This window comes from Capricornis sumatraensis, chromosome 8 (genome assembly GCF_032405125.1).
Source record: "Capricornis sumatraensis isolate serow.1 chromosome 8, serow.2, whole genome shotgun sequence".
NCBI classification, from domain to species: domain Eukaryota; kingdom Metazoa; phylum Chordata; class Mammalia; order Artiodactyla; family Bovidae; genus Capricornis; species Capricornis sumatraensis.
In genome coordinates, this window is record NC_091076.1 from 24,624,630 (window position 1) to 24,638,044 (window position 13,415).

At 55.0% G+C, this 13,415-nt stretch overlaps 1 protein-coding gene across 1 annotated transcript in view; it reads right to left on the bottom strand.

The window, feature by feature from the left end:
- Positions 1–3,486: 3,486 nt before the first annotated feature.
- Positions 3,487–13,415, bottom strand: part of PTPN5 (protein tyrosine phosphatase non-receptor type 5) — a 33,015-nt gene continuing 23,086 nt past the window's right edge. The window contains exons 7-14 of the mRNA XM_068977358.1: positions 12,952–13,141; positions 10,233–10,317; positions 7,362–7,441; positions 7,040–7,177; positions 6,404–6,514; positions 4,199–4,359; positions 4,003–4,116; positions 3,487–3,580 (exon numbers count right to left, since the gene is read on the bottom strand). Of these exons, the coding sequence (XP_068833459.1) occupies positions 3,487–3,580; positions 4,003–4,116; positions 4,199–4,359; positions 6,404–6,514; positions 7,040–7,177; positions 7,362–7,441; positions 10,233–10,317; positions 12,952–13,141 (973 nt within the window). The remainder of the gene's footprint in view (positions 3,581–4,002; positions 4,117–4,198; positions 4,360–6,403; positions 6,515–7,039; positions 7,178–7,361; positions 7,442–10,232; positions 10,318–12,951; positions 13,142–13,415) is intronic.

A 13,415-nucleotide genomic window follows, 5' to 3' on the forward strand; every position in this document is an offset into this window, starting at 1 on the left:
GGGTTTAGACTTACCCAGTGAACCCAGCAAGGCCCAGCGGGAGCTGAGGATACCTTTTGATAGCTACATGGAACTGGTGGGGTGGGGCAGTGCTGGAGGCTCCATCAGGAGGGAATGAAGTCAGACCTGAGAAGGAACTTTCTGACTAAGCCATCCTGGAGCCGGCTTTGAAAGGAAACTGGATCTTCTTGCTGGGCCCTGGGGAGCCCTGGCATTGGGGAATGCTAAGACAAAAGACAGCACATTCCTACCGCTCTGCTTTCCTTTCCGATATGATAAAGACGGAGGTTGAGTCTTTCTTTCTCATAATTTTTGAGTTGGTAATTCAATCACATGGTTAAAAAACAAAACAATAGAAACATCTATTGTAAAGAGGCTCCCTCCTGCTCCCAAGGCCCTCTATCTCCCAGCCTTCCACAGCAGCTAGCCACCTGTGGTCTTTATGCTCCTTCTGGAGCTCTTTCCGGCAAGTTTGAATATGTTTTTGTCTTCATTCCCCCCTTTTTCTTAATACATAAGGTAGCCTATTATACAAGCTATTCAGCCCTCTTTTCACTTTGTACACCTTGGAGGTCTTTCCATCCCTGTTTATGAAGTTTTCGCATTCTTGTTAACACCTACACAGTATTCCATTGAATAGATGTACATTACATCTTTTCTTTAACCAGAGTGGTATGTGGGAATCTTTAGGTACCACACAGTGTTAGTCGCTCAGTCATGTCCAACTCTTTGCGACCCCATGGACTACAGCCCATCAGGTTCCTCTGTCCATGGGATTCTCCACAAGAATACTGGAATGGGTTGCCATTTCCTTTGTCACAGAGTGGCAGTTTTTACACCCCAATTTTTTGTATATGAGAAACTGACATCTGAGAAATAACCAAGGGCACTCAGACTAGAATCCTGGCCCCTTGACTCCCAGTCCAGTGCCCTTCCAGAGGACCCCAAGGCCTTCTTCCAAGCCAGAAAGAAGGTTTGGGGCTAAACTTTGCCCCCTCATCCGATGACACCTCTCTACCTGGTCCCTCCGGGTTTGGAGATGTCTCCCCAGCCCTAGCTCCTGCTGTCCCCCTCTGGGCTCAGAAAGCAGACTCTGCCCCTTTCCTCAGGAAAGAGGGAAGCCTTACCTTCATGTCACCAGTCCCTTCTAACCCTCAAGGGCTGTGTCCACCCACGACTTTGGAGACCCAGCTGGTCCCTGGGCTGTAGACTGACTAGTCTCCTCCTTCTTTGTCCCAGCAATGTGACCACCAGGAGTCACTGGTTCCTTAAATGTCTGGCCCCCTGGGGTCCACAGCTGCCCCAGCCAAGCTGGCTCAGTGCTTTGGGGGGTAGCTGGGGCCAGGGCTGGAGGAAGTGCAGGGGTCTGGGCAGGCAGGTGGCCGAGTGTGGTGGTCCTGGGGTACTTTTTCTGTTCCTTTGTGCAGAGGTTTGGGTTCTCACTGCTGCTGGGTGGGACCTCTCTGAGCTGAGGGGCTCAGGGTAATGTGTGTCACGGGGCCACCCCCAGGAGAGAAGGGGAAACATTAGCTCTTCCTCCCCATCCCACTCTTGCTGCTCAATCCCCTGATCCGGGCGGAGGGGTAGGAGGGCCCATCCTCTTGTTGGAGACTAGTTGGAGAGCAGGCCCCCTTCTCTGGGACCTCTGTCTAAGCCACTCCCCTGTTCTTTCCTCATTGTCTGCAGTAAATCTGCAGCCCAGACCCTTGACCAGCCCACTCAGGGCTCTGCGACCTTGTAAGGACCTGCTCGTTGGTCAACAGTCCTGCCCTGGCCTCCCTCTAGCCCTGGGGTGACCCACCCCTGTCAGCAAGGGCAGGACAGCTACGTTTGCTGCATCCCTGGGGGCTGGGGTAAGAATAGAGTGGGAGTGTCTGGAAGGCACAGGATCTTGGTCTAGGGGCAGATTCTCCAGGTTCCTTGGGCGGGACTGCTCTCAGCCCAGGCCTTGCAAGGCAAATTGCTGGGCTGCAGCTGCTGTTGGGACCTGCAGGGCAAATAAGTGGGCTGGTCAACAGGGAGGGGCCTGTGTAGTCTGAAGGTCCCCCTGCTCTGACCTTGGCATCTCTGGCCCTCTGTCGAAACTGATGGCCTGCCAGCCACTTTTCCTTCTATGAAAGCCTCCAACATCTGTCCCTGTGGCTTTGCAGGGCCCCTGGCTTCTGGCTGGGTGCGAGGGTGCAGGTATATAAGAATTATGCTCAGTGGACTTTGGAATTTCAAATCTGGATTCACGCCATCTCCCAACCTACACAAGGGGGCACTAGGGATCTCAAAGGCCTGGGTGTGTGTGGGTGTGTCTGTGTGCGCATGCGCATCTGTATTAGTAGGAGGGGCAATAAGATGGGGGTACAGGGAGGCAGGAAGTAGAGGGGGGAGGCAATCACACAGACCCAGGAGGCTAGTTTTGCTCAAAATGCTCCATTTATTGCTCTATTCAATGACCATGAGCAAATTATAAAAAGACACCAAATGTCTCTGTCTGCCATGGAATAAATATTCAAAGTCACCAATAAAAACACGTGGCTCCAAGATAACACACGTTGCCAAAGAGTCATGCACGCCCTGCTGACGGGCTCTCAACACACGCATGAACACAGGACACACGCAGAGCTACACACGGCAAGACTTCTGGGAGGGGTTTCCCACAGCGACACAGAAAAATGCTTCACACGGATCTGGGGCCGAGTTCCCACCCTACCCTCAGAGCTTCCCGTCTCCCACTGGTCCAGGCCCCCTGGGTTCATTCTCCCCTATGTGTCCCCTTTCTCACCACTGCCCCACAGGCTAGTCACTGCCTGCTGAGGGCGTCTGATACCTGGGGGTCCCCCTGGATGCGATCCTCCTCCCCCACCCCCATCCAGAGACCTCTCCCCAGCTGCGATCTTTCTGCCAACCCCTCAGGGCTTTCCTGTGCCTGACTTCCGGGGTCTTCAGGCCCTTCCTTCCCAACCTGGTTCCAGGAACTAGGGGCAAAGTGCAACCTGTCTGCTGGGAGAAGCGGGGCTGGGGGCCTGAGGCAGGCACCCGTGCCAGGGCCCCTGGGGGGCTGGAGCTCACAACCCCTCTCCCGGGCTGAGGAGACACAGTGTTCGGTACAGACAGCAGAGACGATGGACAGACAGAACACGCTGCGGCAGGACACGTGGAGTTGCGGCAGGGAAACGTTTTGGATCAAGTAGCAGTGGAACCATCGTTAAAAACTGAGGCCCCAGGTCACGCGGTTTGGGTCAGGCCCTGGGGCCCCAGGCCTGGCCTGGCACACCCCTCCCCCACCCTCCCCACTCCCCAGTATGTACAGTAGGAAGAGCTATGTTGAGGGGGCAGGGGTCCGGCCGAGGCAGCGGGGGAGGGGGAGCAAACTGAAGAGAGGAAGCGGGAGGGACGGGGAGCAGGCCGGGACCTGAGGCAGGGCCCTGGGTGTGGCTGCGAGGAGGGCCCCAACTCAGGCTGGGAGGTACCAGAGGACCTCGGGGAGGCGTGTGGTCACTCCGGGGACTGGCGGGACAGCTGCTTCTCGTAGAGGCTCATGACGTGGTGCACGAACTGGTACTGCTCGCACGTCTGGATCATACCGCCCCTACCCGACAGATGAAGGGGCCGGGTCATGGAAGAACGGCTGCGGAGCCGCCCCCAGACCCACAGAGTGCCAGTCCTCTGGGAGGCGTATCAGGGCCTCTGTGCAGCTTAGAGAGGTCAGCCTTGGCCAGCCAGCCACTTCCACCTGCCCTTCCGGTCCCTCCTGGCTCTGGCATAGACAGCGGGGACAGAGGTGGCATGACCCTCCACTCTCAGCCTCTGCCCCTGTGTCCACCAGCTCTGTCCCTCTCCCCTCTGCATCCCAGCTACCAACTGCCTGGATCTGGCTTCTCCACCCATCTGTCCACAGGTCGGTCCCCGTGGGGTGTGTCCCCCTAACCTTCACCCTATGCACAGGTCAGGCTCTCTCTGCTGCCCTCTCCCCCGCTCCCCAGCTCCCCATGGGCCCCACCCTCAGCTGACCTGTCCTGACGGAGCTGGCATGTGGTCTTCAGGATGTCCACCACGCCCTCGTGCCGCAGCTGCTGGCAGCAGATGCTGGTGGCGATGAAGCAGCCGGTCCTCCCAATCCCTGCGCTGAGGGCCCAGGGCACGGGGGTGAGGGGTGGGGCCGCCGGGGAGCCCCGCCCCGCCCCAGTGGGTGTCTGGGAGGACCCACCTGCAGTGCACCACGATGGGGGCGCAGCGGGGCCCCTCCTGCTGGGCCGCCTCCTCCACCTCCCGCACCAGGTGCAGGAGTGGGGGCGCGCGGTCTGGGGTCTTCTGGTCGGGCCAGGACGTGAACCAGTAATGCTTCAGGCCTCGCTCTTCTGTCCCGCTCTGTCCAGGAGACAGAGGCCCACCCCAGATACACGTGAACTGAGCCCAGCAACCAGCCCAGAGATAGAGATGGAAAGGGAGAAGGAAACACAGGAGGGAGGCCACAGGGAGTGGGACCTCGGACCTCTGCCATCTACCCCGTACAGCCCAGTGGCAGCAGCCAGAGACCCGAGGCCAGCTGGGCAGTGGGGACTGGTGAGCAGCGTCAGCACTGGTCTTCACATGGGTTTTGCCCTAGTGACTCCAGGATCTTCCAAGAGAGGTGAAGAGCTCCTTCTCCATTTCACTCCTGTCTCCTGGTTGCCCCTTCACAGATAGCCCAGTCACCCCTACAAGAGCCCTGGGACCCTTCCTCTTGCCTCAATATACTTTCCTGCCCACCAGTACCCCTGGTCCCCCCCAGCCAGTGTCCCAGTTCTATCCTCTCCACCACCACCTTCACTTTGTTCTCTCGACTGTGTGGGGCCCTCCCCTCCTCCTCTCTGATCGCCCAGATCCACAGTGGTCCAGAAGGCCTGTCTACAGCCCATCCTGTTCTACCGCTCAGAACACTCTGATAGCTCTTGTTGCTCTAAAACTCAAACACACCCTCCCCACTCTTCATTTGGGCAAACAAGACACACGGTACAGCGTCTACCTTTCCAAGCCCAAGTCCTCCTGTGAACTTGTACTTGATGCCTTTACACTCCAAATGGTTTGCAGATCAAACCTCTGCTTCCCCCATTCCCAGTACATTTATACACAGAGCTGTTCTATCTTCTGTGCCCTTACTTTTAGTTTCCCTTTGTCTGGAATGCTTTCTCTACATGTCTGCCCCCCAGCCAACTCTTATCCTTCGGAACCCCATTCAGCACCACCACTTCCAGGAAGCCCTCCCTGAGCACCCTAGCTGACAACATGTCCTTCTTCTCTCCTTTTACTTATTTCTAGGTCAGTACTTACCATTTTATAGGTGCTCCTTGAGGAGAGAGTCCAGGCTTTGGACAGCTCTGTGTTTTCCCAGTACCCAACCCAGAACCAGGCTCAGGGCAGGTGCTTGTAAAGGTTACGGACAAAAGTAAATGCCCAGTGGTCCCTGACCAGTCCCACAGCACTGAGAAGATGTGGCAGCCCCAGCCTCTCTTTCAGGAGAAAAGGAAGCTGCTCCATGGGCTACCACAGCCTCTATCCTCCACCTCTGAAATGCCCTCGAGCAAGCCTACATCCTGGAAATGCTTACTGGGCACTGCCCTCGAGGGGCTGACTTCTCCTTGACACGCCATTTTTCACCTTCTCCAGTGGGAGGGGACAGCTCAGAGGAACAAGTCTCACGCCCTTGACACCCTATTCAGACCCTGTGGCTGCCAGCATCAGTGGACCTCCCTGACTGTTTCTGGATAGGATGTCAGCTTCTGGCACCTAGGTCACCTCTTCCAGACTTTGGGATAATTACAGTGGTACCACTTTCCCCAAACAGGGTTCACAAAGATTTCTCAAAAGCAGAATGCACTGATTTTCTTGACTCCAAAGGAACAATCTCCCCTATTATGCTGAGCCTGGAAGAAGCACAGTCTTCAGGGTGGGAGGATACTTCCCCACACTCTTCTGGGCTGTTCTGTACTGCTCATAATTTTTATGTCCTCTTCTCTTTTTCCTGTAACCACAACCTCCCTGTGCTACCCAAATGCAGCAAAAAGCGCCTGTCCTCTAGTGGACAGATTCGGTACTACAGGTCGGAAGCCCAGCATCCCAGGTGAAGGGATGTTTCCAGGCAGAATATGGAAGCTGCTGAAGCCCCCTCTTCCAGACAGTCTTGGCCTTGAGTACATTTGAAGCCGAGCTGGGACAGTGTGGATGGACAGACGCCAGTGATAAGAAATGCACTGAGAATTTGGTCCTGCCTCTGATGTGCAAGATGACTCACCCCTTCTTCCCCTCATCCCTGCTCATCAGTAAAGCCTGGAGTGACACATGCCTTAATTTCAGCTATTTTGGCCTCTGGGACCCTGTTGGTTGTGGAGTGCCCCCTCCTCCCAGCCCAGCCCAGCCCAACCCCAGGCCTCACCCTGAGGGCAATGAGCCGAAGCCGGTAATCCTCAGTGTGGATGACTTTCCGCACGGTGATCTCCACGCCATCGTATACCACCTGCTCCTCCGGCCAATACTCGGTGCACTTCTGCAGGGGCCCAGATCAGACTGAGATACTCCCAGTGCCCCGACCACGCCCTCCCCAGTGCCTGTCCCGGGCCAGTGGGGAGACAGACAACGGGGCAGTAGAGAGCTCAAATCTCAGCTTCTCATTTGTTAAGTTACTTCCCTTTTCTGAGTGTCAGTTTCCTCATCTGGGAAAATGGAAGTAATACTCAGTTTGAAGGACCTTCATGGGACTTCAATTAAATGGGCTGTGATGAGTATGGAAGTAGCCAGCATCAGCCCTGGCAGGCTGGGTGGCAGTGGAGCAGCGTGTTTAAGATCCTGAGCACTGGAGATGGAGAGGCCAGCTCCAGGCCCTGCCTCTGACTATTTGTGTGGCTCTGAGTAACTGACTTAACCTCTCTGAGCCTCACATTTCCTTCCCTGGGCAAGGCAGCGAGGTGAACATACCAACCTCCCAAGATTGCTGAAAGGATTAACACGGAAATAAGATGCTTGGCATGGGGCACCAAGCAGCAGACACCTGGTAAGGTCCAGAGGGGCCTACCTCGTTCATCTCCTCAATGTTGGTGATCATGACAATGATGGGTGTGTGCTCCTGCCACACCATACGCCAGAAGTCGCCGACCGTGCTGACGATGGGTCCCTGAGTGGCGATGTACACCTTCTCTTCCCCACCATAGCCCTGTGACCAGCCAAGTCCAGGCCATCAGGGTTACTTGTTGGGCTCCCGGGGCCCATTTCCCCCACTCAGCCTCTTCCCCGGGGGCTGGCAGGAACCGGACGGACTTAGGGACAAGCCTAGTGGATGGACCCCATTGACCCGGGCCTCCCTTTTAGGGAGAGACTGTTGGGATGGGGTTACATACCCGAATGTAGTTGGCGTTGATGTAGGAACTCAGAGGGTCGTCAGGGTCTGGTGAGGTCAGACACACTCTGCTGTGAGGGTCTGAGGTAGTGGAGACAGGTGAGGCTGGGATTTGAATGTGTAATCCCTCTTGTGTGGGCCCACCTTCTCTGGCCCATGTCAGGGCACCTACATTTCTTCTGGGACAGGAGGTTCCTTCTTCCCTTGCCAGAAGCAAAACACTGACCCATCCCTGTGGCCCACTCAGGAAGGTGAGGACCCAGGCTGAAGAGAATGGTACAGGGAGGCCTTGGCTCTCTCCCTCTGTAGGATCCAGGCCACCTTTGCCTGCATCCCTTAAGCTGCCTGGTCCTCTCTGTGCTTCATGTTCTGGGGAGGAGACAGCTCAGACAGTAAGAAATTCCCTAAGGGATACATCCTAGCCAGCAGGACCAGCAAGAGTTTGAGTATACATTGTCCCCAACCTGCTGTGTAAGCTTGTAAAGCACATGGCCTTTTTCAGCCTGTTTTCCGATCTGTAATATGGGGGTAAAGATGCCTAGTTCCTCAGATTGTTGGGAAGACAATTGAGAAAACAGATGGGAAGTGCTATGTCAATTGTAAAGCACGTTATAGCTAAGATTTGGGTAGGATGCCAGGGGAGAGTATCACCATGAAAGGAGTAAAGTCTTCTGAGCCTGAGATGAGACGACACACACGTCCATAAGGGTTCACCCCCACCCCAATCTAGTCACCTGTCAAATCCCAGAGCAGCAGATTCTCACTGCGTCATGCTCTGCCTCCTAGAGCCTCCCTGTATTGATTTAGTCTGTCCTGGAAACTCGCAGAGGCTGGGACTGAGCCAGGAGGTTGGGGGGGCTGGGGGCCTGGGTTCTGGGCTCTGTCCAGCTTTGTCGCCAGCTTGTATCTCCTCTCTTCTTTGGCCCCCAGGGTCTTTCCCGTGGAAGGAGGGTTGGACTAAAGGCCCTGCCCGTGTGCCCCATACAGGGCTCTCAAAGACTGCATCAGCGGTCAGGAGTCTACACCGCCCACCAGCGAGCCTGGGTTCAAGTCCTGGTGGTGCCAGTGCAGGCCATTCACTGCGTACCCCTGTGCCTCCTCCGTAAACTGGGAACATTCCTTCCGTCACAACCTCACTCATCCTGTCAGGGTTCAAGAGTGGCCATTCATAATGAGTCCTCAGACCCATAACTTAGGCCAGCGCCCAGTCACTATAGAGCAAGTTGGTGCTGCTACTGATATCACTGCAAGTATAAATTAAATCAATTTCTAAATTAACAGGTCAAAGGAGGATCCCAAACCTGGAATATGAAATGGAAAAGGATACCCACAGAACTCCCCTCGCCAGCCCTTTCATGCCCTGGCCCAAGTGCCTGAGGTTTGGGCATGTGATTTGTGGAGGGGAAGGTGGGGGTGAGGCAGCTCTTGTGGCGAGGGGTGTGGAGGAGAGTCAGGTATGCGGAAGGGCGAGGGTGAATGGAAGGGGGCTCTGTGTGACCGGGGGAGAGGAACGGGCAGCCCTGCATGGGCCCCCTCCCTCCCCTCATGGTACCCAGATTGGGATCCAGAAGTAGCCTCTGAATGAATAAGAAAGCAAGCCTCGGGGTGTCCTTGATCCGAGAGGGGCCTCTACCACCCACCCCAGTCCAGTCTCTGAGGGCACAGGGTCAATTCTTCCTGGCTGCAGTGAAGATTCTCTGTTGGGCTCGGGGGCGGCAGGCATACGGTATGGCTGGAGGCTGGATTACTCTCAGGAATCCAGTGGGGACCAGATGGAGCGATGGCCTGGCTTTCATACTCCCCCGGTGGCTATTCTGAGTGGCCGGCAAAGCCCGAGACTGTGGGGTACCTGAAGCCCTCCTTTCAGGTAGGGCTTGGTAGGTGGAGGGGGGAGCAAGAGGAGGGAAGAGGTGAGCAGCCCCGAATCTTGGCCTTAAATGGTGCTTTGTCTAACTGGAATTACCTAGACTCTGTGTAACCATAGCAACCACAAGTCGATATTCTAAAAGTTAAAAATAAGTCATGACATGTTACATGTTGTTGGAGATGCTGATGGCAAAACTGCTTTCTTAAAGCCTCCTTACTCCATAAACTGAGTGAAGTAGGTTTGTGGGGATTTGGTTTCAATAAGTCACCCCCCAAGCTAGCCCTAGGGCCTTGGGCCAGAACTTGGCAGGGGTGACAGGCAGACAGGGGCCTGATGAAAGTTACCTGAAAATGACATCCCAGGCTAAAAGAGGAATATCAGGTTACCTGGTCTAACCACCCCCAAAGGGGTAAAATCCCTATGAAACCTTCCAGGGGGACCACTCATGCATTCTAGCTTGAATACCTAGCCAATGGGGAGCTTCCTACCTGACAGGCAGCTTGCTCCCTTTTGAGGTGGCTCTGCCTGTTAGAGGATTCATAATCTAGCCAAAGTGAACTCCAGGTAGACAAAAGAGCTCAATTTTGAGGTTACAGAGGCCTAGTTTCAAACTTGGTTCTGTACGTCTTAGCTGTGTGACAGTGGATGAGCCACTTAACCTCTCTGAGCCTTAATGTCCTCTCTTTAAAACCTGTCCACTCTGAAGAGACCAGGGATGTGACCACAATTTTCAGCCACCATGCCCTGTCTAGGAGCTGCTGTTATTGTTCCCCTTTTTCTCTGGGTTTCCACAGAGCCCAGCACAATGCTTGTCCAGGGCAAAGATCTGGAGAGTGCCGTATGGAGGAACCAAGAGCCCTCTGCCCTCTAAAGGGGGTGTTTCCCTTCACTGGGCACCCCCACCTTCCATCCCTTTGCCTGGCGACCCTGGAGGCCCATGCTGGAGTTAAGGGCATGGGCCTCAGGGTTTAAGGGCACCCAGGTGAGGGGCAGCCGAGTACTCACTGGGAAGGATGGTTTTATATCGGTTCTTCCGCACCAGCCCAGGGATGTCATATTCTTTCGGATCCACAAAATTCATGGGGATTTCCTGTAGGAGGAAGGCACAGGGTTGAGAGCAGCTGTGGGCTGGCTTGATGCATGCATTCATTCAACAAACATCGACTATTAAATGAGTGAGGGCACATGAAAAGTGTCCAGAGCAGTCCTGGCACATGCTGAGTGCATAATGAATGTTAGCACCACCACTGTTTATGGAGGGCCAGCCTGGCACAGAGTCAGCACTCAGTGAATGCTGGATGAACAGAGAAGAAGTGACCTGGCTAATCACCACCTTCGTCTACACCCTGCACATCGAGTGGCTTTGCTGACTCACATTCCTACCCCAGGTAGGTGCCCCGCTCAGGGCCTTGGGTCGTGCTGCTTGCCTGGTAGTAACATCCATTCCATCCTCATCTTCCATGCCCTGCTGTGCACCATAAATGACACCTCCTCCAAGAAGCCTTCCCTGATTCTCCAGCAGGGAGGCAGCCTCGTTCTGGGCCTTCCCAGAGTTGTATTTGCACCTCTCAATCACTCAGCATGTCAAGAGCGCCAAGTCTGAACTTTTCTGCCTGGAATGTGAGATCTTCTTGGAGCTGGCCTTTCTTTACCACCAGCTGCTCTCAAAACCCCCACCCTCCAGTTGCGCCCATCTCTTCCCTGTAGTTAATCTCTCAGTCTCCGGCTAGCCTCCGCGTCTGAGTTCGCGGCACTCCACTTGCGGGGAGCACTGGTCACATCCCTCTTCATCACCCTAATCCTTCTGAGCCTTTAAGGTTCTCTGCTGCCCCTCCCGCCAGGTCCTGTAGGATGACTCCTCAGTGACTGTCCTCTCGCGCCCCTTCCCTCTGTCTACACACTTTAGCACCCTTGCCATCTCTCACCATCATGAATCACAGTGTTCACTGTGGACACACTAAGAATGCACTTTGTACAAAGAGGATCACGAGACTCACTTTCTAGGTGGTTGTGAGAGTCAGAAGAATAAAAAGCAGGTGCAGAAGTGCCCATGGGGTGGGTATGTGAGCACCCCCACTTCCTCTCTCTCTGGGCAAAACTGACAATGAACTATGAAACCGGAGATGACAAGGACATGCCACACACCCTTAAGGGGAGGTATGGCCATGGGGACACATCCAGGCTGGGTACCCCAGGAAGGCATCTTAAGGGCCTCCAGGGTGAGGGCTGATGACTGTGAAGGCGCGGGGAGGGGGTGGGCCGGGGGCCAAGTTTGAAGTGGGCAGTCCTGCAGGGATGGGTCCCTGAGTCTGGAAAAGGCGTCTGGGGCTGGCTCAACTCAGGTAAGGCAGGCTGGACCACATACTGGAGACTTTGGAGCCACCTCCATCAGAGGTGATGGAGGGCTGCCCAGAGAGGAGAGCCATCCAGTTCTGCTAGGGAGCAGGTGGCCTGGGGCAAGGGGAGCTGAGAGGGAGGCATGCAGGTTCCCCATCCCTCAGGCTTCTCCCAGGAGGGGCTCTCTCCAAATGCTCCTGGCTCTTGCCCATTCCTGCCCACATGGTGGGTGAGTTACCAAATGGTGTCTGATTGAGAAACTCGGCTTTGGGTCACTAGCCCCTTACTTCCTCCTCCTCCTCCTCCGACCCTCCTGCTAAGAAAGAATTACAGGGCACCCCCATGGGGTGAGGCTGGCAATGTACCAGCACTGCAGGAAAGTTGCTTCATTCTGGCGGTTGGTATTAGGAAGCTCACTACTGCTACATACGTAATCCTCATGTTAACCCTAGCATTGGGACTTCGTTGCTGGTCCAGTGATAAAGAGTCTGCCTTCCAATGCAGGGAACATGGGTTTGATCGCAGCTCAGGGAACTAACATCCTACATGCCTCCGGGCAACTAAGCCTGCGTGGCACAACTAGAGAAAGAAGCCTGTGGTCTGCAGCAAAGACTCAGAGCAGTCAAACTGGAAAAAAAGAAATCAAACAAGAACAGAAGCTTACCTAGCTTTTATCAGCAAAAATAAAGGTGGTTTTGTGATCTTCTCTATCTTAGCTTTTAACTGGTTGAGTGCTCAGGCAGGTGAAACAGGGGGGTTATCTATAAGCCCCTCAAAGTCCAACAGGAGGCAGTTGGAGGCTGCTGTTAGAGTCTGGAGGGGGAGGTAATCAGGACCACCCTAAGCTGGAGCCACAGAACTGGAGAGATTTCAAAGGAGGATGAACATTGTTTGGTGATGCCAGGTAAAAGGAGAGTGGGAAAACGGGAGAGTCAGAAGAGAAGGCTTTCGGGATTTGTCTGGCGGGCCAGTGGTTGGGATTCAGCACTTTCACTGCTGGGCCCCAGGTATAATCCCTGGTGCCACATAGTGTCACGCCCCACATCTCCAAATAGAGAAGAGAAAGCTGTCTAAGACTTTCGGAGGACAATCCTAGGTGATGATGACTTAAGAATGCCACAAACACCAATCACCTGATGGGCACTTTGCACACTTTCTGCATCTTTCGAATCCTTGCAACACCCCTGTTATCTTTATCCCCATTTTCCGGATGAGAAACTGGGGCTCAGAGAGGAAGCAGCTAGCCCAAGACAGTAGGAGAGGTGAGAATGAAATGATGTTCATCAGATGCTGAGTTTGGGGTACCCTGTTCCAAAGCCTTGCTCGGAGGACCAACATGAGCATAAAGGGCTGGTCCCTGTGGGGGCGCTGGCTCAGGGGGACTCACAAAGAATTCTGCCTGCAGCAGGAAGGGGTCCAGGGCCTTCTCATGAAGCTCTTCGGCCTGGAGCACGCGGGAGGCGCTGAGCAAGTACTCTCGGGCTGACTCCTCACGGGGGGACATGAGATAGCCGAAGCCTTCCTCGTTGCAGCCTGGCGTGCACATGTCCAGGGTCAGGGAGACATTGGAACCCCTCCTGGAAGGACCGGGAAGGGGGGCGGTGAGTATCACGGGCAGGAAGGGCCATTAGCTGGGGGCCTTGGAGCAGGAGGATGAGGGAGCGGCAGATGGGGTGGGAACCTGATGGGTCCCAGGGAGAGGAGTGGGCATGACGTAACCCCAACACAGACAGCGTGAGGCTCAGCTCTAAGGCTTAAGCCTGCCACCCACTCCTGCCCCATGCAGCAGAGCGGCTAACTGCGTGTGGGCTTGGGCCCCAGTCCCAAAAATTCCATGTGAGGCCCCTCAAT